This window comes from Phyllobates terribilis, unplaced genomic scaffold (genome assembly GCF_046119375.1).
Source record: "Phyllobates terribilis strain yellow unplaced genomic scaffold, ASM4611937v1 Scaffold_7__3_contigs__length_470593459, whole genome shotgun sequence".
NCBI classification, from domain to species: Eukaryota; Metazoa; Chordata; class Amphibia; order Anura; family Dendrobatidae; genus Phyllobates; species Phyllobates terribilis.
Window position 1 is genome coordinate 8329419 of NW_027362767.1, and position 25400 is coordinate 8354818.

Sequence of the window (25400 nt, forward strand, 5' to 3'; positions counted from 1 at the left end):
AAGGCAGACCGTCGGACCTCAGGCAAGCAGGCAGGTGGCTGAAGTGCGCTCCCAGGTGAGCGGACAGGCTGGTCCTTAGACAGACTGACAGGAGTAGTAAGGCAGACCGTCGGACCTCAGGCTAGCAGGCAGGTAGCAGATAATCAGGCAGGAATAAGACAGCAAGCTGGCAGGAATCTGGCAGGTATCTGGCAGGTAACTGGCAACGGGACCTGAGGGCTGAAGCAGAGTAGTGAACAGTGCAACAACATTGCTCGGGCACCTCCATTTTGGAGGAGGTGCCTTATATATGGTGAAGTCCTCCGGCCATTGGCCGGGGACTCCTTAGGACGGCGCGCGCGGCCCCTTTAAGAGGGAGGGAGAGAGCGCGCGCGCGCCCTAAGCACAGTGGCTGGGAAGGAGCGCGCGCTGCCAGCAGAGCGGGAGGAGGACGCCGGGCACGGAGCAGAGAGGTGAGGGGAACAGCGTCCCTGCCTAGCAGAGGGCAGGGACGCCGGCGCTACAGTGCCCATCACCTCATCCCAACAACATCTACCCCATACTAATCCAGGTCCTGTCACCTCATCCCACCAACATCTACCCCATAGTAATCCAGTGCCCAACACCTCCTCCCACCAACATCCTTCCCATACAAATCCAGGTCCTGTCACCTCATCTCACCAACATGTACCCCATACTAAATCAAGGCCTTTTAACCTCATCTCACCAACATCTACCCCATACTAATCCAGGTCCTGTCACTTCATCTCACCAATATCTACCCCATACTAATCCAGGTCCTGTCACCTCATCCCACCAACATCTACCCCTTACTAATCCAGGTCCTGTCACTTCATCCCACCAACATTTACCCCATACTAATCCAGTGTCTATCACCTCATCCCACCAACATCCACCCCATACTAATCCAAGTCCCGTCACCTCATCTCACCAATATTTACCCCATACTAATCCAAGTCCTGTCACCTCATCCCACCAACATCTACCCCATACAGATCCAGGTCCTGTCACCTCATCCCACTAACATCTACCCCATACTAATCCAGTGCCCATAACCTCATTCTACCAAAATCTACCTCATACTAATCCAGGTCCTGTCATCTCATCCCACCAACATCTACCTCAAACAAATCCAGGTCCTGTCATCTCATCCCACCAAAATATACCCCATACTATTCCAGGTCCTGTCACCTCATCCCACCAACATCTACCCCATACTAATCCAGTGCCCATCACCTCATCCCACCAACATCCTTCCCATACGAATCCAGGTCCTGTCACCTCATCCCACCAACATCCACCCCATACTAATCCAGGTCCTGTTATCTCATCCCACCAACATCTACCCCATACTAATCCAGGTCCTGTCACCTCATCCCACCAACATCTACCCCATACTAATCCAGTTCCCATCACCTCATCCCACCAACATCTACCCCATACTAATCCAGGTCCTATCACCTCATTCCACCAACATCTTCCCCGTACTAACCCAGTGCCCATCTCCTCATCCCACCAACATCTACCCCATACTAATCCAGGTCCTGTCGCCTCATCCCACCAACATCTACCCCATACTAATCCAGTGCCCATCACCTCATCCCAACAACATCTACCCCATACTAATCAAGGTCCTGTCACCTCATCTCACCAACATCTACCCCATACTAATCCAGGTCCTGTCACTTCATCCCACCAATATCTACCCCATACTAATCCAGGTCCTGTCACCTCATCCCACCAACATCTACCCCATACTCATCCAGGTCCTATCACCTCATCCCACCAATACCTACCCCATACTAATCCAGGTCCTGTCACTTCATCCCACCAATATCTACCTCATACTAATCCAGGTCCTGTCACCTCATCCCACCAACATCTACCCCATACTAATCCAGGTCCTGTCACCTCATCCCACCAACATCTACCCCATACGAATCCAGGTCCTGTTACCTCATCCCACCAACATCCACTCCATACTAATCCAGAACCTTTCACCTCATCCCACCATCATTTACCACATACTACTACAGATTCTGTTACCTCATCCCTCCAATATCCACCCCATACTAATCCAGTGCCCATCACCTCATCCTACCAAAATCCACCCCATACTAATCCCAGTCCTGTCATCTCATCCCACCAACATCTACCCCATACTAATCCAGGTCCTGTCACTTCATCACTCCAACATCCACCCCATACTAATCCAGAGCCTATCATCTCATCCCACCAACATCCACCCCATACTGACACAGGTCCTCTTACCCCATCTCACCAACATCCACCCCATACTAATGGAGGTTCTGTCATATCATCCCACCAACATTTACTCCATACTAATCCAGAGCCTGTCACCTCATCCCAACATCCACCCCACACTAATCAAGTGCCTGTCAACTCATCCCAACATCCACTCCATAGTAATCCAGTGCCAATCACCTCATCCCACCAACATCCACCCCATACTTATCCAGGTCCTGTCACCTCATCTCACCAACATCCACCCCATACTAATCCAAAGCCTGTCACCTTATCCCATCAACACCTACCCCATACTAATCTAGATCCTGTCACCTCATCCCACCAAATTCCACCCCATACTAACCCAGAACCTATCACCTCACCCCACCAACATTTACCCCATACTAATCCATGTCCTGTCACCTCATCCCTCCAACATCCACCCCATACTAATCCAGTGCCCATCACCTCATCCCACCAACATCCTTCCCATAAGAATCCAGGTACTTTCACCTCATCCCACCAACATCCACCCCATACTATTCCAAAACCTGTCACCTCAAACCACCAACATCTACCCCATACTAATCCAGGTCCTGTCACCTTATCCCACCAAAATCCACTCCATACTAATCCAAAACCTATCACCTCATCCCACCAACATTTACCCCATACTAATCCAGGTCCTGTCACCTCATCCCTCCAACATCCACCCCATATTAATCCAGTGTCCATCACATCATCCCACCAACATCCACCCCATACTAATCCAAGTCCCGTCACCTCATCTCACCAACATTTACCCCATACTAATCCAAGTCCTGTCACCTCATCCCACCAACATCTACCCCATACTAATCCAGGTCCTGTCACCTCATCCCACCAACATGTACCCCATACTAATCCAGGTCCTGTCACCTCATCCCACCAACATCTACCCCATACTAATCCAGTGCCCATAACCTCATTCTACCAACATCTACCCCATACTAATCCAGGTCCTGTCATCTCATCCCAACAACATCTACCTCATACTAATCCAGGTCCCGTCATCTCAACCCACCAACATCTACCCCATACAAATCCAGGTCCTGTCACCTCATCCCACCAACATCTACCCCATACTAATCCAGTGCCCATCACCTCATCCCACCAACATCGACCCCATACTAATCCAGGTCCTGTCACCTCACCCCACCAACATCCACCCCATACTAATCCAGTGCCCATCTCCTCAACCCACCAACATCCTTCCCATACGAATCCAGGTCCTGTCACCTCATCGCACCAACATCCACCCCATACTAATCCAGGTCCTGTTATCTCATCCCATCAACATCTACCCCATACTAATCCGGGTCCTGTCACCTCATCCCACCAACATCTACCCCATACTAATCCAGGTCCTGTCTCTTCATCACTCCAACATCCACCCCATACTAATCCAGAGCCTATCATCTCATCCCACCAACATCCACCCCATACTGACACAGGTCCTCTTACCCCATCTCACCAACATCCACCCCATACTAATGGAGGTTCTGTCATCTCATCCCACCAACATTTACTCCATACTAATCCAGAGCCTGTCACCTCATCCCAACATCCACCCCACACTAATCAAGTGCCTGTCAACTCATCCCAACATCCACTCCATAGTAATCCAGTGCCAATCACCTCATCCCACCAACATCCACCCCATACTAATCCAGGTCCTGTCACCTCATCCCATCAACATCTACCCCATACTAATCTAGGTCCTGTCACCTCATCCCACCAAATTCCACCCCATACTAACCCAGAACCTATCACCTCACCCAACCAACATTTACCCCATACTAATCCATGTCCTGTCACCTCAAACCACCAACATCTACCCCATACTAATCCAGGTCCTGTCACCTTATCCCACCAAAATCCACCCCATATTAATCCAGTGTCCATCACCTCATCCCACCAACATCCACCCCATACTAATCCAAGTCCCATCACCTCATCTCACCAACATTTACCCCATACTAATCTAAGTCCTGTCACCTCATCCCACCAACATGTACCCCATACTAATCCAGGTCCTGTCACCTCATCCCACCAACATGTACCCCATACTAATCCAGGTCCTGTCACCTCATCCCACCAACATCTACCCCATACTAATCCAGCGCCCATAACCTCATTCTACCAACATCTACCCCATACTAATCCAGGTCCTGTCATCTCATCCCAACAACATCTACCTCATACTAATTCAGGTCCCGTCATCTCATCCCAGCAACATCTACCCCATACTAATCCAGTGCCCATCACCTCATCCCACCAACATCGACCCCATACTAATCCAGGTCCTGTCACCTCATCCCACCAACATCCACCCCATACTAATCCAGTGCCCATCTCCTCAACCCACCAACATCCTTCCCATACGAATCCAGGTCCTGTCACCTCATCGCACCAACATCCACCCCATACTAATCCAGGTCCTGTTATCTCATCCCATCAACATCTACCCCATACTAATCCGGGTCCTGTCACCTCATCCCACCAACATCTACCCCATACTAATCCAGTTCCCATCACCTCATCCCACCAACATCCACCCCATACTAATCCAGGTCCTGTTATCTCATCCCACCAACATCTACCCCATACTAATCCAGGTCCTGTCGCCTCATCCCACCAACATCTACCCCATACTAATCCAGTTCCCATCACCTCATCCCACCAACATCTACCCCATACTAATCCAGGTTCTATCACCTCATTCCACCAACATCTTCCCCGTACTAATCCAGTGCCCATCACCTCATCCCACCAACATCTACCCCATACTAATCCAGGTCCTGTCACCTCATCCCACCAACATCTACCCCATACTAATCCAGTGCCCATCACCTTATCCCAACATCTACCCCATACTAATCAAGGTCCTGTCACCTCATCTCACCAATATCTACCCCATACTAATCCAGGTCCTGTCACCTCATCCCACCAACATGTACCCCATACTAATCCAGGTCATGTCACTTCATCCCACCAATATCTACCCCGTACTAATCCAGGTCCTGTCACTTCATCCCACCAATATCTACCGCATACTAATCCAGTGCCCATCACCTCATCCCACCAACATCTACCCCATACTAATCCAGGTCCTGTCACCTCATCCCACCAACATGTACCCCATACTAATCCAGGTCCTCTCACCTCATCCCACCAACATGTACCCCATACTAATCCAGGTCCTCTCACCTCATCCCACCAACATCCACCCCATACTAATCCAGGTCCTGTGACTTCATCCCACCAAAATCCACTCCATACTAATCCAGAACCTATCACCTCATCCCACCAACATCTACCCCATACTAATCCAGGTCCTGTGACTTCATCCCACCAACATTTACCACATACTACTACAGGTTCTGTTACCTCATCCCTCCAACATCCACCCCATAGTAATCCAGTGCCCATCACCTCATCCTACCAACATCCACCCCATACTAATCCAGTGCCCATCACCTCATCCTACCAAAATCCACCCCATACTAATCCAAGTCCTGTCATCTCATCCCACCAACATCTACCCCATACTAATACAGGTCCTGTCACCTCATCCCTCCAACATCCACCCCATACTAATCCAGAGCCTATCATCTCATCCCACCAACATCCACCCCATACTGACACAGGTCCTCTTACTCCATCTCACCAACATCCACCCCATACTAATGGAAGTCCTGTCATCTCATCCCACCAACATTTACCCCATACTAATCTAGAGCCTGTCACCTCTTCCCAACATCCACCCTACACTAATCAAGTGCCCGTCAACTCATCCCAACATCCACCCCATAGTAATCCAGAGCCTGTCACCTCATACCACCAACATTCACCCCATACTAATCCAGTGCCCATCACCTCATCCAACCAACATCCACCCAATACTAATCCAGAGCCTGCCACCTCATCCCACCAATATCTACCCCATACTAATCTAGATTCTGTCACCTCAGCCATCCTACATCCACCCCATACTAATCTAGAGCCCGTCACTTCATCCCACCAACATCCACCCCATACTAATCCAGTGCCTGTCACCTCATTCCACTAACAGTTACCCCATACTGACCCAGGTCCTTTCACCTCATCCCACCAACCTCCACTCCATACTAATCCAGGTTTTGTCACTTTATCACACCAATGTTAGCACATCTTACACAGAAATGTACTCTTTTAGATGTTTCCTGAGTGTTTGTTGAAAAACCATCCCAAGAATATTCTATGATTCCACACAGGTGAATGGCATGCTTAAAGTCCTAGATCTGTCCTATAATGGTTTTGGCAATGAGGGAGCTCTTGCACTGGGAGAGGCACTGAGAGTGAATAGTTCCCTGCTTCACCTCAATATCAACTGTAACCGGATCAGTAACGAGGGCGTCAGACTTATCTGCAAAGGCCTAGAGAGTAATGAGACACTGGTCGTGCTCAAGGTAACACAAAATGATAGGGGCAAACAGGTGGTGTGCAGAATTGTGCCCAGGGCTTATATGGAACTTGTACAACATTATCAATCATGATCTACATCTTATACCTGCAGCCAATATTGTACACTGTTGACTAAAGTATGGAATCAGTGAGTAAATGGTGTCCTTCTGTATTTAGGATTAATTTTCCTTTCAAGACAATGACAACACCTCATCTACCATGCTGGACAAATATATCAAGCTTTCTCCAGCACCTTCTCTTCTGTTCCTTCTGTCTCACCCTGTGCTGCAGACACTTGACATTGAAACTTCTTTTTTGATCACCTTTCTCCAGTCCTCTTCCAAGATTGCGTTCTTTCCCTGTTCTTGGACTGACCAATCTCGGCTTAGACATCTCTATCAAACACGTTTCTTCAGTCATCTCTTGTGTCTGGGTTGTTTTCTTCGTTCTTGTTGTGACGAGTCTCGGATAAGGCATCTCTGTCCATCATATATTTCTCCAGTCCTCCCTCATGCCATCATTTCCCTGTTGTAGTATTGTTTCTCCAGTCATCTCCCATGTCTGCGTTCTGTTTTTGTATTCCTCTCCCATACTTGCTTTCTTTTCCTTGTCTTTGTATTGACTAGTTTCAGACAAGGCTTCTCTGTCCTTCGCACATTTCTCTGGTCATCTTCCATGTGATCTTCTCCCTGTTCTTGTATTGTTTCTCCAGTTCTTTCCCATGTCTGCATTCTTTTTCCTGTCATTGACCAGTCTCAGATGAGGCGCCTCTGTCCACCACATTTCTCCATTCTTTTCCCTGTTCTTGTATTGACCAGTCTTGGAGGTGACGTCTCTGTCCACCACATTTCTCCATTCTTTTCCCTGTTCTTGTATTGACCAGTCTTGGAGGTGACGTCTCTGTCCACCACATTTCTCCATTCTTTTCCCTGTTCTTGTATTGACCAGTCTTGGAGGTGACGTCTCTGTCCACCACATTTCTCCATTCTTTTCCCTGTTCTTGTATTGACCAGTCTTGGAGGTGACGTCTCTGTCCATCACATTTCTCCATTCTTTTCCCTGTTCTTGTATTGATCAGTCTTGGAGGTGACGTCTCTGTCCACCACATTTCTCCATTCCTCTCCTGAGTCTCCATTCTTTTCCCTGTTCTTGTATTGACCAGTCTTGGAGGTCACGTCTCTGTCCATCACATTTCTCCATTCTTTTCCCTGTTCTTGTATTGACCAGTCTTTGAGGTGATGTCTCTGGCCACCACATTTCTCCATTCCTCTCCTGAGTCTCCATTCTTTTCCCTGTTCTTGTATTGACCAGTCTTGGAGGTGACATCTCTGTCCACCACATTTCTCCAATCTTTTCCCTGTTCCTGTATTGACCAGTCTTGGAGGTGACGTCTCTGTCTACCACAATTCTCCATTCTTTTCCCTGTTCTTGTATTGACCAGTCTTGGAGGTGACGCCTCTGTCCACCACCTTTCTCCATTCTTTTCCCTGTTCTTGTATTGACCAGTCTTGGAGGTGACGTCTCTGTCCATCACATTTCTCCATTCTTTCCCCTGTTCTTGTATTGACCAGTCTTGGAGGTAACGTCTCTGTCCACCACATTTCTCCATTCTTTTCCCTGTTCTTGTATTGACCAGTTTTGGAGGTGACGCCTCTGTCCACCACATTTCTCCATTCTTTTCCCTGTTCTTGTATTGACCAGTCTTGGAGGTGACGTCTCTGTCCACCACATTTCTCCATTCTTTTCCATGTTCTTGTATTGACCAGTCTTGGAGGTGACGTCTCTGTCCATCACATGTTTCTCCAGTCCTTTCTCATGTCTGCTTTGAGAACCTATGTGGTAACCAGCACTATTGCTATAAGCTCAGCTATGTATAACTGGAGATGAGCAGTAATGGCAGCTGATTGTCTTCTGTGCCGAGATTCCATTTATAATCTGGTTCTAGATATCTGATCGGCAGTGTATGTGTAGCATATTCCTCTTATAGAGTTATACAGTGTCCAGTCATCATCAGCCTTACACATCTTATCCAACTGTACCTGATAGCTGAGCAGACATATTAAGAACTTTGGTTCTACTCAATTGTATTTGCTGTCTCATCAATGTAGATGTCCAGAAATCCCATCACAGTGGAGGGTGCTATCACTTTACTAAATGGCATTACTAAGAGGCCAGAGAACAAGATTGAGGAGCTGGACATCTCTGTGAGTATGCCAGGGATTTCTACAGAGCAACAAATGGATTTTATGGTGCACACATTAAAGGTCTCGTGTCTTCAACTTTCAGAATGTTCTGGTTAATGATCAGTTCTTGTCCCTCCTCAAGTCGGCTTCCACATCCCGTCCTGCTCTACATGTCCGGTTTGCTGGAAAAAAAGGGTTTGTCACCAAAAAACATTCTGCTCGTCCAGATCCAATGAGGATCATTCAGGTGCCGCATATTATAGTTTTGACAGATTTAAACCCTCATGTATGAAAACAATGGCCAGATGAAACCTGGAGCTGACAGCTGCCAACCACGATACACCAAGGAAAAAATAATTTCACCTGTCGAACGAGCAGTTGATGGGCAGCCTGTTTATACTGTAAGATTATTGTGAAACGAGAGTTCCTAGTGACACCCGTTCACTATAATCTTACAGTGTAAATGGACCTTTATTGTCTGTGTAGGGTTTATTAGTGCGGTCAGCAATGTGTGCTGCTTCACAAAACGGTCTTAAATCCCAATCAGCTCTTGTTAATCCATGAGCTGCCAGATAGTGCACAATACAAAGCGCTGTGTCCTGCAAGCATCAGAGCGTTTGAACGGTGCTCAAAAACAACATTGTCCCATGCACTTATTTTGAACGGTGCTCAAAAACAACATTGTCCCATGCACTTATTTTGAACGGTGCTCAAAAACAACATTGTCCCATGCACTTATCAGACTTTTCCCAACATGTTCTGAAGACTTCTAGCTTTTCTAATGGAAAGTTGGAGTTTTTGGTTTTCAATGTTTGAGGATTTTCCAGTCGGAGTGGTTATTGTGAGGTTTGATCCCATCCCCTGACGATTCGGTACAGTGACAGGAATATGTCAGTGTTGATCATGTATTCATGAAAGCTCTTGTCTTTCAGGATTTCCTAGATGAACGCAAACTTCGATTGCTTGATTTTTTCAAGAACATGGACAAAGATGGCAGCATGAGCATTCCTGTCAGCGATTTCTGCAGATATATGGCAGTAAGTATTGTGCTAGGTGTAAAATGTAGTCTTTCATTGTCTTATAGACATTAGGGACCTTCATATATATTTTTTCTTTACCAGTGACATTGGATTGCGCTGACATACTGAAAGTGCATTTCACAGCAGTGAGCTAGGTCCTCATTATTCCACCTATAACTAGAATTTTAGCCATCTCTTGACACCTGCAATGACATCAACTTTTTTCTGCATTCTACAGCTTTCTATGGTTTGAGATCTCATCTGCAAGAAGCAGCCTAGAAACTTTTGTGGATACTGCTTGACAGTAGCTAGGGACTTCATAGTGTAAAGGACATATTAATATTCATGCTATCCAAGTGTAAAGGACATATTGATACTCATGCTAGAGCAACTCCATTTTGTCTGCTTGCTTTAAAATCATGTTATTATCACTCCTTGCATAACATACATTCTTTCTTTGTCTTCCCATGCAACTTTCTCACACTGACCTTTTCTCACAAGAACATTCTGTGAGACACCCTGCTCCCGTTATCTGACTAGTCTGAGCCGGGATGTACGACCTTGTAAATTTCCAGCGTGCTTCGAACTAACGATAATATGACCATATATGTGTTTCCGTAATAATTGCACTAACATTGGCTCAAGCTTGTAATACTGTAGTACGGCTGTAGATGATTGGACATTAATAAACTCAAAACAATATAAAATGCTAAGCAAAATAAACGGGATCAGAGATTCTTGAATCCCCCCAATGCAGAGCTTTGTCTCCGTCTGGTTTTCTATTGGATTGCAATCAACCTTACAACATAATAATTTGACACTCACTTGGTCAACCGTGAAGGGACGTTGGTGCCCTCCCTTAACAATAGCTTCACTTTCTGGTGCTATATTCACTGCCAAGTGCTGTAAAATTGTAAACTCGAGACCAGTAAAGTCAGGGACCAAGACTAGGGTTGTGAACATCAATATAAATCATGGACAATAAAGTGCCACCTCAATTTCCCAAAATCTTCTTTTCTCAGGTGACAGGTCTGCCTTTGGATGCTGCTCAGATGGATTCATTGGTGCAAAGATTGGATAAAGATCTGACGGGTACCATAGACTACAGGTGAGGGGGTGTACGCCATAGATCATATTATTCTCTAGTGTGCACATCACTGTTGTCCGGGTCTCTCTTCTCGTCAGTCTAATGTCGGCCTCGTTTCTACAACTGGCCTGCTTGGCTATAAGAATCTGTTCATATTTGAGCTTTTTTTTTAAATGAAACTTTCACACTATCTTCTCTTGTGTCTTCTCTCTCCATTTAGTTTCTGTCTCAGTGGTACAGTAGTGTTCAAAATACTAGCAGCCCGACATGACTGACCAGATTAATCTCTGTTTCTGGTATAAATTCTATCACCACATGTCAGACAATTTCCCAGTTGGTGCAGTAGATTGTAAGAAAACCCCCAGCCTCCGCATTCATCATCTGCAGGTTTTTGAGTCTGTGTATGTGAATAATTGTAATTGTACGGGGAGTGTTCACAATAATAGCAGTGTGGAGATCAATCAGTGAGGTCAATCATTCTGTGAAGAAACAGGGGTGAATCAGGTGGCCCTTATATAAGGGTGAAGCCAGCACATGTTGTACATGCATTTCTCCTTGAAAGCCTGAGAGATATGGGTCGTTCCAGACATTGTTCAGAAGAACAGTGTACTATGATTAAAAAGTTGATTGGAGAGGGTAAAACTTATAAAGAAGTGCAGACAATGATGCTGTTCAGCTAAAATGATCTCCAATGCTTTAAAATGGAAAGCAAGACCAGAGAGACGTGGAAGAAAACAGAAGATGACCATCCGAATGGATGGAAGAATAGCCAGAATGGCAAAGGCTCAGCCAATGATCAGCTCCAGGATGATCACAGACAGTCTCCAGTTACCTGTGAGGACTGTGACAGTCAGAAGATGACTGTGTGAAGCTAATCTCTGAGCAAGAAGTCCCTGCAAAGTCCCACTTTTAATAAAAAGAAATGTACTGAAGCGGATACAATTCGCCAAAGAACACATCAACCGGCCTAAAGAGACATAGAGAAACACTTTGTGGACTGATGAAAGTAAAATTGTTCTTTTTGGGTCTAAGGGCCACAGACAGTTCATCAGACGACCCCCAAACTCTGCATTCAGCCACAGTACACTCTGCAGACAGTGAAGCATGGTGGAAACATCATGATATGGGCATGTTTCTCTTACTATGGTGCCGGACCGATTTACCGCATACCAGGGATTATGGACCAGTCTGTATATATTAAAATACTTGAAGAGGTCATGTTGCCTTACACTGAAGAGGATATGCCCTTGAAATGGGTGTTTCAACAAGTCAACGACCCTAAACACACCAGTAAATGGGCAAAATCTTGGTTCCAGTCCAACAATATTTAGGTTATGGCGTGGCCAGCCCAATCCCCGGACCTTAATCCGATAAAACATTTGTGGGGTGACATCAAAAATGCTGTTTCCAAGGCAAAGCCAACAAATGCCAAAAAATTCTGGGCTGGAATAACAGCTGACAGGTGCCAGAAGTTGGTTGACTCTATGCAACATAGATGTGAAGCAGTTCTAAAAAACTGTGGGTAACAACTAAATATTAGGTTAGTGATTCACAGGAATGATAAATCCTCAAAAAAAGACAAATACAGACACTGCTATTTTTTAGAACAGTCCAATGTTAATTTTTTGTTATTTTCTGTAAAGTAGTTAAAAAATATCTACATTTCTCTTCATGTTTTGAATTAGAAAACAGCGTGCAATGTTCCCAATGCTGGAAATAACAACTAGTATAAAGGTTTTGTAATAACTCATGTTTTTGAACACACTGCTATTATTTTGAACACTACTGTATCTCTCACCTGACTTCTATCTTTTCTTCTTCTTTCTAAAACATCCTCTCTCATCATGTTTTCTATCATTTCATCTTCTTTGTCCTGATATTAATTATTTTTAGAGCACCATTGATTCCATGTTGCTGCACATAAGGGATTACTTACAAAATATAAATTATAGTGAACAAACTAGCAGTGACGGACTGGTACAAAAAAGAGAGGGCCCTGCCCTTGCGGGCTTACAGTCTATAGCATAATAGGGAAAGAGACAGTAGGTTAGGGGGTTGCGGCTGGTCCAGTGGTGGTGAGGTGATAGCAGGGTCATTGCTGGCTGTGGTGAGGTGGCAGCTCCAGTGGTGGTAAGGTGGCAGCGGGGCCATTGCAGGCTGTGGCGGGGTGGCAGCAAGGTCATTGCATGCTGTGGTGAGGTGGCAGCTCCAGTGGTGGTGAGGTGCAGCGGGGCCATTGCAGGCTGTGGGGGGGGCAGCAAGGTCATTGCAGGCTGTAGTGAGGTGGCAGCTCCAGTGGTGGTGAGGTGCAGCGGGGCCATTGCAGGCTGTTGCGGGGTGGCGGCAAGGTCATTGCAGGCTGTAGTGAGGTGGCAGCTCCAGTGGTGGTGAGGTGGCAGCGGGGCCATTGCAGGCTGTGGTGAGGTGGTAGCAAGGTCATTGCAGGCTGTGGTGAGGTGGCAGCTCCAGTGGTGGTGATGTGGCAGCGGGGCCATTGCAGGCTGTGGCAGGGTGGCAGCAAGGTCATTGCAGGCTGTAGTGAGGTGGCAGCTCCAGTGGTGGTGAGGTGGCAGCGGGGCCATTGCAGGCTGTGGTGAGGTGGTAGCAAGGTCATTGCAGGCTGTGGTGAGGTGGCGGCTCCAGTGGTGGTGAGGCGATAGCAGGGTCATTGCAGGCTGTGGTGAGGTGGCAGCTCCAGTGGTGGTGATGTGGCAGCGGGGCCATTGCAGGCTGTGGCAGGGTGGCAGCAAGGTCATTGCAGGCTGTGGTGAGGTGGCGGCTCCAGTGGTGGTGAGGCGATAGCAGGGTCATTGCAGGCTGTAGTGAGGTGGCAGCTCCAGTGGTGGTGATGTGGCAGCGGGGCCATTGCAGGCTGTGGCAGGGTGGCAGCAAGGTCATTGCAGGCTGTGGTGAGGTGGCAGCTCCAGTGGTGGTGAGGTGGCAGCGAGGTCATTACAGGCTGTGGTGAGGTGGTAGCGAGGTCATTACAGGCTGTGGTGAGGTGGTAGCGAGGTCATTGCAGGCTTTGGTGAGGTGGTAGCGAGGTCATTGCAGGCTTGGATGAACGGGTAGCGAGGTCATTGCTGGCTGTGGTGAAGTGCCAGCACGGTCGTGGCGAGGTGTCAGTGAGATCATTGCAGGCTATGGTGAGGTGGCAGCTCCGGTGGTGATGATGTGGCAGTGAAATCATTGAAGGCTGTGGTAATGTGGCAGCTCCGGTGGTGGTGAGGCGTGCAGTGAGGTCATTGCAGTCTGTGGGGAGGTGGTAGCGAGGTCATTGCAGACTGTGGTGAAATGGCAGCTCCGGTGGTGGTGTGGTGGCAGCAAGTCCATTGCAGGCTGTAGCTTTCTTGAAGAGATGCGTTTTCAAGTTCCTGCGGAAAGTTCTAAGTATGGTAAATAATCGGACATGTTGGAGCCAGGGCTGTGGAGTCGGTAAGCCAAACCTCCTATCCGACTCCTCAATTTCCATGACACCGACTACAATCTGACTCTGACTCCACGACTCCGACTCCCCCATACACGGCTGATGTGTAAGTGATAAATTTACTGTAGCACAGACTCATCTCAGCTAAAAGTCCAGACCCTGAGATCAGGAATAGGACAGACATTTATAGGACATTTCATAACTTTCCCAATTTCTTATGAAAAAATATTCCCCACAAACTGCATTGAACTGACTGTACCCAATTTATTATATATTTTAAGAATAAGAAAAAAAGATGTGTCAAGAACAGTAAAAAATATATATTTTATTAGACAAATAGTAAAAAGCACATAAAATACAAAGTAGCACAGATAATCAATAGTGAGCACCATAAAAAGCACCACCAGGAGGCACACACAATGGCAAAAAAAGGACCACTAATATATACTCTAAGGGGTCGACCACTAATATATACTCTAAGGGGTCCACCTGTAACCAGGACGGCTGAAAATCATAAATAAATATGAATGGCTAATATCAGTAGAGTAAAGTAGTCAGTGACTATAACATATCCTAAAGTGCATCGTGCACTTTTTTTTGCATTGTGTGTTCCTCCTGGTGGTGCTTTTTATGGTGCTCACTATTGATTATTTGTGCTACTTTGTATTTTATGAGCTTTTTACTATTTGTCTAATAAAATATATATTTTTTACTGTACTTGACACATCTTTTGTCTTATTGGTGATGATTAGTTATGACGTTTTGAACTAATGGAGTGAGTCCGTAGAATGTCTATCTTGTGATTCATTAATTATAACATGATTATGTTATGACATTAATTCATGGGTTAGTATTTGTTTTTTTGATATATTTTAAGAGTTGGAATCGGTCCATTTTATACTGACTCAAACTTCACCAACATGGACTCTGACTCCACAGCCCTGGTTGGAGCACAGAATGCATAATGATGGGGGACACTTGGGAGAAGTTTTGGAGGCAATTGGGGGAGGGGGAGGGGTGAGCACTGGTCAGGTCCCACTACAAACTAAAGACAACAAGGTAGACAAACAAAGGGGATAAAGTTAGATTGAGCAGACACCAGAGGAGTAACGCCAACTGTCCTCCAAGGGCACCAGAGAAGTCTCTAGCAGACTACTAATGCTCCAAGCCTGTACATAGAAGTATCCCTGGCGATTCCCTGGAGCAAACTGAGTGTTTTTAACTCCCAGGCAAGGGTGTGTCAATCAGCAGCAGGAGGGAGGTCACCGCTGGGTCCTAAAGGTAGAAGGATTAAGAAGGCGTCTGTAATGCCAAACGCAGTGACCTTCTACAGCCAGATACAGAGCGACTGTCTATTACACCTGAGACACCCGTGACAGTATCCCCCCTTCTACGAGTGGTCTCTGGACACTCAGGACCAGGTTTCTCAGGATAAGAGGTGTGGAATGCACAAACCAACCTAGGGGCATTCACCTCTGATGCTGAAACCCACATCCTCAAAATCTGAAACTCCAAATTACCATCAACTATGTTGGGGGCAGCGGTAGGGGAGAAGACTCAAGATGTTCTACATATTTCTTGAGCAGAGACCTGTGAAAGACACTGTGGATTTTAAGGGCCTGAGGTAGCTCATGACGAACTGCTGCTGGGTTAATGACAGTGGTTATTTTATAGGGACCAATAAGTCTAGGTCCCAGCCTCCAGGAAGGAACCTTCAACTTGATATTCCTGGTAGACAACCACACAAAGTGATTCACACTCAAGTCCGGACCTGGCGAGTGTTTTCTGTCAGCCATATGTTTGTACCTGTCTCCCATGATCTTCAAATTACTCAGAACCCCTCCACCCTCCTCCCCCCTGCCACACCGAGAAGAGCGACGAAGCAAAACGTTCCTCCTCAGGAACTCCCGAAGCCCCTCCCCCACTAAAAGTACCAAACCGTGGATGGAAACTGTATGCACCAAAGAACAGTGATCTACCGGTAGATTTTTGGCGATGATTATTAATAGCAAATTCTGCCAGCGGTAAGAAAGATGACCCATCCTCCTGGTTTTCGGAGACAAAACACCTGAGGTAAGTCTCCAGATTCTAGTTAATGCGCTCAGTCTGCCCATATGACTGAGGGTGGAAGGCAGAGGCAAAGGACAGCTGCACCCCCAGTCGAGAACAGAATGCCTTCCAGAACTTGTAAACAAACTGGGTCCCCCGATCTGACACCACATCGGAGGGAACCCCGTGAAGTTTCACGATATCATTAATAAACACCCGAGCAAGTGTCTTGGCATTTGGAAGTGCAGGTAATGCGACAAAATGAACCATTTTACTGAACCTATCTAAAACCACCGTTTTGCCCACAGAAACCGGTAGGTCACTAATAAAATCCATGGACAAGTGTGTCCATGGCCTGCTAGGAATATGTGGCGGAAGAGAAGTACCAGACGGACGGGTATGCAATACTTTAGAATGCGCGCAAATACTACAAGCTGATACGTGTTCAATCACATCCCGATGAAACCCCGGCCACCTGGATGCCCAGCAAGCACAGAGTTGTGATGTTCCCTAATTACTTTTCTGCGCAGATTAGATGGTACAAATAACCTCCCAGAAGGGCAGGAGGCAGGGGAGTCTCCGTGACCTCCAACACCTCACCCTCCTGTTCAGGGTACAATGCCGAAATGACTACCCCCTTCTGCAAAATCGGGGCAGGGTCAGCATGGTCACCACCACCAGGAAAGATATGACAGGTTCTTATGGTCCGTAATAACAGTAATAGGATGGACAGCCCCCTCTAACCAATGTCTCCATTCTTCGAACGCCAATTTAATCGCCAAAAGTTCCCTATTACCCAAGTCATAATTTCTCTCAGCCGAATACAATTTCTTCGAAAAGAAAGCGCATGGACGCCATTTACCAGGAAACGGACCCTGAGACAACACAGTCCCAACCCCCACCTCTGACGCATCAACTTCCACAATAAAGGATTGGGAAACATTGGGTTGACTGAGTATAGGTGCCGTGGCAAAACAGCTCTTTAGGGAGGAAAAAGCCTGCAGGGTGGCATCCGACCATTAAGAAAGATCAGACCCCTTCCTTATCATGTCAGTAAGGGGTTTCACAATTACCGAATAATTTTGGATACATTTCCGGTAAAAATTAGCAAAGCCCAGAAAACGCTGTAGAGCCTTCAGGTTCTCGGGACGGTCCCAATCAAGGACTGCACGGATCTTCTCCAGATCCATCCGAAAACCCGAAGATGACAACAGGTACCCTAAAAACTGCACCTCTTGGATGGCGAAAAAACACACTTTTCTAGTTTGGCATATAGTTTGTTATCCCTTAATATCTGGAGCACCTGCTTAACATGCCCCCGATGTGTCTCAAAATCAGGTGAGTAAACCAAAATATCATCCAGATAGACCAGCACAAACCTCCCCACCAAATGATGGAAAATATCATTAATGAAATGCAGGAATACCGCAGGTGCATTGGTCAGACCGAAAGGCATAACCAGACTCTCAAAATGCCCTTCAGGGGTATTGAACGCTGTCTTCCATTCGTCCCCTTCTCTGATTCTAACCAGATTGTAGGCTCCCCCTTAAATCCAACTTGGAGAACACATTAGCTCCCACAACCTGGCTGAACAAATCAGAAATCAGAGGAAGATGGTATGGATCTTGGATGGTAATTTGATTTAATTCCCGGAAATCTAAACAGGGACGTAGACCGCCATCTTTTTTCTTCACGAAGAACCCTGCCGCCAAGGGCAAAAATGAGGGTCTGATATTTCCCTTCTCCAGACTTTCCGCAATGAAATCCTTCATGGCTTGTCTCTCAGGGCCGGAAAGATTATACAGCCTGGACTTTGGTAGTTTAGCTCCGGGGGTCAGGTTAATAGAGTCATAAGCACGATGAGGAGGCAAATCCTGATACCCCTCTCAGAAAAAACATCCTCAAAACCAGACAAAGATGCAGGTAAGGTCTCTGTAGAGACTGTAGGAAGGGAAATGTTTAAACAGTTCTCATGGCAGTAATCTCCCCACTCAATGATCTCCCTGGATTGCCAATCCACCAACGGATTATGTTTCACTAACCAGGGTAGACCCAGTACAATTAGAGTGGGAAGATTGTCCAGGACATAGCAAGGAATTATCTCACAAAGAACCGACCTCACCCTCAGTTTTACATTACGTACAATCTGAGTTAGAGCGTTCTGTGCAAGTGGTGCCGAGTCGATGACGAAGATGGAAACAGGTTTAGCTAAAGTACAACAAGCAAGACCATGAGTCTTCACAAACTCAGCATCCACCATGTTGACTCTGGCTCCACTGTCAACAAACACAGAAATTTTCTCAGTCTTGTTCTCTAGCACCACCTCTGCTGTCAGGACAAACCGAGAACTGCAGGTTGATGATAAACGCACCCCTTTATTATCCAATACCAGACTACCAAGGGTTAATCGAGTTTCCTTTTGCTTAGGAATCGAGGGACAGGCCCCCATAAAATGTCCCTTTTTTCCACAAAAAAACTACACGCCTTTCTTTTTGCGGATCTCAGGGGAAACGTACGATGCAGAGGCACCCCCTAACTGCATGGGTTCTTCCACCTCCCCCAGTACTGGTTCACCCCCAGACTGCTGCCCCGGCAAAGGGGCGTTACTTCCAAAAGAGGGCTCCAGAGAAGGTCGTCTCACCCACTTATCCCGAAGGCATCTATCAACATATATGGCCAAAGACATGGCAGCCTCCAAGGACTCTGGGTTTTCATACACTGCCAAGGCATCTTTCAACCTTTCAGTAAGACCCTGACAATATTGGCTCCTAAGAGCCGGGTCATTCCATTTTGTATCAGTTGCTCATCTGCGGAATTCAGAACTATACATCTCTACTGACCGATTCCCCTGCAGAAGGCGACGCAGCCTGGACTCAGCTAAGGAGATACGGTCAGGGTCATCATAGATGAGGGATAGAGCCCCGAAAAACCTCTCCACAGACTGGAGACAAACCGAACCATGCGGCAAAGAGAAAGCCCAGGATTGAGGATCTTTTGGCAGTAGTGAGATCACAGTTCCCACTCGCTGCTCCTCATCTCCAGAGGAGTAAGGAGTTTAAAATACAGTTTGCAAGATTCCTTGAACACAAAAAACTTGTCCCTACCTCCTGAAAACCTGTCCAGGAGGCCAACCTTGGGTTCAAGCTGGACCGGCCTACCTGCAGAGACCCCCACATTAGGGACCTGCAGCCGCTGTTGTTGCTGCTGAACCTCATAGCGGAGGTCAGTCACCTCCAGAGACAGACGGCGGCGCAGCTGCTCTAACAGCTCTGAAACCGGATCCATAAACCAAGGGAGAAAGAAAAAAAAAAGAAAACACCCCCCCCCCAAAAAAAAAACATACACAAAACCATGTGTCAGTTTTTTTCTTCTTCTGTATTTATGCATGGTCACACAAGGTGTGGGAAAGACTAAGGTGCAACATGAAGGGAGGAGGGACAGGAAGCCCAAACACTAGGGAAACAGGGAGTGGAGACCCCTAGGCAGATCTAATATCACCCTGCCTATCCTACCATCTCCATATAGGTTCCACACCTATCGTTGAGCAGGACACTAATCCCTGGATGACCCTAGAGCTTGGCCCTAGATAGGGAGGGGGAGGGGTGAGCACTGGTCAGGCCCAACTACAAAATAAAGATAAAAAGGTAGAGTCATATAGACCAATATCACTTTCGACTGCAGATATCAAAATACTGGCCAAGGCTCTGGCAAACAGACTAATCCGGGTAATAGACAAGGTAGTCCACTCGGACCTATCTGGCTTCATGCCAAATAAATCCACTGCTGTCAATTTAAGGAGGCTGTACTTAAACACGCAAATTCCAGCTGAAAATGCGGGTAAGAGAGTGGTGGTCTCTCTAGATGCACAGAAAGTCTTTGACGGTGTGGAATGGGACGACCTGTGGTCGGTGCTGAGTCGCTTTGGGTTCGGGCCAGTGTATACCTCATGGGTAAAACTGCTGTACCCCTCTCCAACAGCCAGAATTAAAGTGAATAACAAACTGTCGGAAAGCGGGGGTGTCCGTGGTCCCCGCTGCTATTTGCCCTAGCTGTGGAGCCATTAGCTGCCAAAATAAGAAGATCGCAGGAGGTGAAGGGGTTTGTATATGGTAAAACAGAGGAGATCATAGCTTTATATGCCGACGATATTCTACTATTTTTGGAAAATCCTGGGGAAGCCTTGAGAAACGTAGTGACACTAATTGAGGGATTTGGACAGATATCGGGGCTACTCATTAACTGGAATAAGTCGTGTGGTCTGCCGATAGATGGAAAGGGTGACTGTACCGGGGAGGTGGAACTATTCACCAAATTAAAGGTGGTCCAACAATTTAAGTACTTAGGGATTCATATCGCTCTTCCATTGACGACATTTGAGGAGCTTAATATATGCCCTTTATTACAAAGACTGCTAAACCTCTTTCAATATAGACAGGTTCAGCACGCATTTCACACCCAAAGCAGAAGAGGGCCTATGGGAATACAAATAGATCTGATGTTAGATTTTATACTTAAAATCAGAGGAACGAAAGGGGCAATATCTGAAGTGTATAGAGACCTGCTGCACGCCTTTCTTGGAGGACACCCTATCAAAGCTAGAAGGAAGTGGGAGACAGACTTGGGAGAGATAAATGACGATATTCTAGAAAATATATCCAAGTTATCCATGAGTGAGCCTGGGAGAATGTCACAGCTGTATGTGATCCACAGGACGTACAGAACCCCTGATATGTTATTTAATGCAGGGTTGAAGTCTAACTCCGACTGCCCAAGGTGCTCGCAGTCTCAGGCAGACATACTGCATATGCTTTGGCATTGTCCTAGATTGTCCTCCTTCGGGATCGTAGTGTTGAACCGTATTGGAATGGTGTATAGGTGTATTGTCCCTAGGGACCCACTGACATGTATATTAGGGTTCGTTGAGGAAATAAAAACAGACAACATGACCAAAATAGCAATTGCGAGATTATTGTTTATTGTCAGAAAATTGATTTCAAAATATTGGATTAGAGAGGAGCCCAAGTCCAGACGCGAATTCATTGCCCAAACGAACTATACAATTCAACTTGAAAAAGTATTTACACCAAGAGGAATAAGCAGGAATACTTCCATAAATGATGGCAGCCATGGTTGGATAGGATTAATTAGAGTAACACCTATATATACTACTGTAGAGTAAAACTCTTGGTAAACTGCATGGTGGAGTGGAGAGGGAAGAAGGGAAGAAGAAAAGGAGAAGAGAAGGAAAGAAGAAAAGGAGAAGAGAAGGAAAGAAGAAAAGCAGAAGAGAAGGAAAGAAGAAAAGGAGAAGAGAAGGAAAGAAGAAAAGGAGAAGAGAAGGAAAGAAGAAAAGGAGAAGAGAAGGAAAGAAGAAAAGGAGAAGAGAAGGAAAGAAGAAAAGGAGAAGAGAAGGAAAGAAGAAAAGGAGAAGAGAAGGAAAGAAGAAAAGCAGAAGAGAAGGAAAGAAGAAAAGCAGAAGAGAAGGAAAGAAGAAAAGCAGAAGAGAAGGAAAGAAGAAAATGGGAAGAGAAGGAAAGAAGAAAAGGGGAAGAGAAGGAAAGAAGAAAAGGGGAAGAGAAGGAAAGAAGAAAAGGGGAAGAGAAGGAAAGAAGAAAAGGGGAAGAGAAGGAAAGAAGAAAAGGGGAAGAGAAGGAAAAGGGAGTAGGGGAAGAAAAGGAAAAGGGAGTAGGGGAAGAAAAGGAAAGGAGTAAAGTAGGGAAGAAAAGGAAAGGAGTAAAGTAGGGAAGAAAAGGAAAGGAAAGAAGGGGGGAATAAAATATAAAAAAAAAGAGAAAGAAAGGTCTCCATGGGGGGGGGGGGGTTAAGGGAAGGGGGGAAACTTACTGTAATATTGTAAAACGAGTATTGTCATGTAATATCTGTTCCAAGTTTTGTTATGTTTAATAAAAATGTATCTGATTTAATAAAAAAAAAAAAAGATAAAAAGGTAGACAAACAAAGTGTCACGCAAGGTGCGGGAAAGTCTTAGTGCAACACAAAGGGAAGAGGGAAAGGGAGCCCAGACTCTAGGGAAAGAGGGGAGTGGAGACCTCCTAGTCTGGTCACCCTGTCTCCCTTAACGACCCTATATTGGCTCTTCACCAATCGCCGCACGCGTGCCTCGCCCTGGCTTTCCCTGGTGTATGGCTAAAGCTAGGGAAGGGAGATGAGCACTAGTCGATCCCCACTGAACACTAAAGACAACAAGGGAGGACAAACGGGGAAATTGCTTAGCTTTAGATGACTCCAGACAAATGCGCACACGTCCTCAAGCTCCAGAGAGGAAGAAGTACTGCTCTTGCTAAAGCCTTGACAAGGAGTAATGAATATCACCGGCACCTCCCTCTGGAACACAGCAGGTATTTATACACCCAGGCCAGGGTGTTAATTAGCCAGAGGAAGGTAGCCGCTGGGTCCTAGAGACAGCCTCTAAGAAGATGTCTGTAATGCCAATCGTAGAGATCTCCTGCAGCCAACTGCAGGGCGACTGTATGTCACTTCTGACACACCCGTGACACAAAGGGGATAAACTTAGCATGAGCAGACACCAGAGGAGTAACGCCAAATGTACTCCAAGGGCACCAGAAAAGACGCTAGCCGACTGCTAGTGCTCCAAGCCTGTACATAGAAGTTTCACAGGCGATTCCCTGGAGCAAACTGAGTGTTTTTAACTCCCAGGCAAGGGTGTGTCAATTAGCTGCAGGAGGTAGGTCACCGCAGGGTTCTAAAAGCAGAAGAATTAATAAGGCTTTTGTAATGCCAAGCGCAGTGACCTTCCACAGCCAGATCAAGAGCGACTGTCTATTACACCTGAGACACCCGTGACAACAAGTGGTTCGGTGTGATTTGGAGAGACGATGAGTTGCTTTTTCAGTGATGGTAGGGAGGAAAGATCTTCTATTTCTCTAGGATATAATCTTTTGTATCTATTTTTTCCTCTTCTCCCAATCTTCTTTCTTTATTTCCATCTTCATTGTCTACAGGCCATCTTCTTTTCTATCTCTTCCTTGTCTCCCGATCTTCTCTCTCCATTTCCACTGTCTCCAAGCCATCTTCTTCTCCAGATTTTTTTTTTCTATCTTCACGGTCTTTCGGCCATCTTCTTCTCAATATCTTCTCCTGATCGTCTATCTTCTTCTCTATGTCTTCCTCTTGTCCCTCTCCTGATCTTCTCTCTCTCCATCTTCACTTTCTCCAGGCCATCACCTTTTTTAAGGATCATATGACAGTGAGTTTCTCATTTTTTGTCTTTGCTGCTCCCATTTCCAGAACAGCCAGACTTTCAGTGTCCATGTCCTTCTGTCATGACCGCACACAATACACGGTGGTTTCTTTGGCCACACAAACTGTATGTAATCTTTTTGTTGGTTGCAGCAATTTTTGTTTGTAATTTTCAGGGACTTTGTTGACTCTCGTAAAAAAATGGTGAAAGAACAACGCAAACAACAGCGTCGCAGAGAAAAAAAAGAACACCAGGAAAGACAGCGCAGCGAGAGAGCGCTCAAGTCCTTTCACAGTGCAGTGAGGGCCCTGACGCCACCTCCTGCGTTCAGACCGGCCCCAGGCAGTGCCGTCAGCTCTGCTCATTCTTCTGTCACTCCATGTAGCTCTTGGTATCAGGAAGGAGAGCCCGCAGAGGTAGCCATCCAAAATGCAGGCTCGGATGACATGGAAGCTGAGTGTAGTTATAAATCGCACTGGAGTTTAACTTCACAAAGTCAATCCGAACTTGTGACTCCAAAAAGAAATACCCCATCACCCCCCAATATGAAGTGACAGGACATGTTATACAGAGGTCAATGCAGACTGTCCAGTTAATAATGTCCAGGCTTATTCATCTCTGTGTTTATAGCTGTATCATTCCCATCATCCCTGACCTTAGCGGCTCACAATCTAAACGTTGCATTACTCCCATCATCCTTCCTTCCAGACGCTTACAATCCAACCTCCTCGAGTCAAAAACAATATTTAGCTCCTTGGGTCAGAGAAGTAAAAGAGCAGTACTAGTGACCACCAAGACCCCAAAATCGCCGCGCTCGCATGATTTACAGTAATACTGTGGAGCAGAGGGAGAAGAGGCAATGACCCGTCTACCGGAATAATGGTGATCAAAGCTAGGCACTGTACGCATTAAAGGTGCTGGAGAGCAGGAAGGTGTGTGCTGATCGGCATTGACAGTGCACATCTCACCGGCAGTAATAAAGCTCCGGTCTGAGGCCTTCCTTCTCTGTCTCACCACGATTCCACGGCACATAAAGAGCTGCAGAAGGTGAGAGGATTGATGACATGGTCACGCTACTACCTGCAGGGACCTGGTGTGTATGGGCAGCTCCATACCAGAATTTTACCAGTAATTATTTTCCTATAATTTGACAGAAATGTTCTAATAAAGATTGGATGAGAAAATCTCCCTGATCTCATGACTGTGGCCATGAGTTATCTTGGGGTTTCTAGAAAGCACCGCAGTGTGACCACTCTTACTGTAAAGAATCTATAGTGTGACCGCTCTTACTGTAAAGAATCTATAGTGTGACCACTCTTACTGTAAAGAATCTATAGTGTGACCGCTCTTACTGTAAACAATATATAGTGTGACTGCTCTTACTGTAAAGAATATATAGTGTGACCGCTCTTACTGTAAAGCATATATAGTGTGACCGCTCTTACTGTAAAACATATATAGTGTGACCGCTCTTACTGTAAAACATATATAGTGTGACCGCTCTTACTGTAAAGCATATATAGTGTGACCGCTCTTACTGTAAAGCATATATAGTGTGACCGCTCTTACTGTAAAACATATATAGTGTGACCGCTCTTACTGTAAAACATATATAGTGTGACCGCTCTTACTGTAAAGAATCTATAGTGTGACCGCTCTTACTGTAAAGAATCTATAGTGT

The 25400-nt window shown here is 46.2% G+C and overlaps 1 protein-coding gene across 1 annotated transcript in view; it reads left to right on the top strand.

The window, feature by feature from the left end:
- Positions 1 to 24879, top strand: part of LRRC74A (leucine rich repeat containing 74A) — a 72338-nt gene extending 47459 nt beyond the window's left edge. The window contains exons 7-12 of the mRNA XM_073637464.1: positions 6543 to 6737; positions 8841 to 8936; positions 9019 to 9162; positions 9848 to 9952; positions 10957 to 11042; positions 23895 to 24879. Of these exons, the coding sequence (XP_073493565.1) occupies positions 6543 to 6737; positions 8841 to 8936; positions 9019 to 9162; positions 9848 to 9952; positions 10957 to 11042; positions 23895 to 24273 (1005 nt within the window). The 3' untranslated portion in view covers positions 24274 to 24879. The remainder of the gene's footprint in view (positions 1 to 6542; positions 6738 to 8840; positions 8937 to 9018; positions 9163 to 9847; positions 9953 to 10956; positions 11043 to 23894) is intronic.
- The last annotated feature ends 521 nt before the right edge of the window (positions 24880 to 25400 follow it).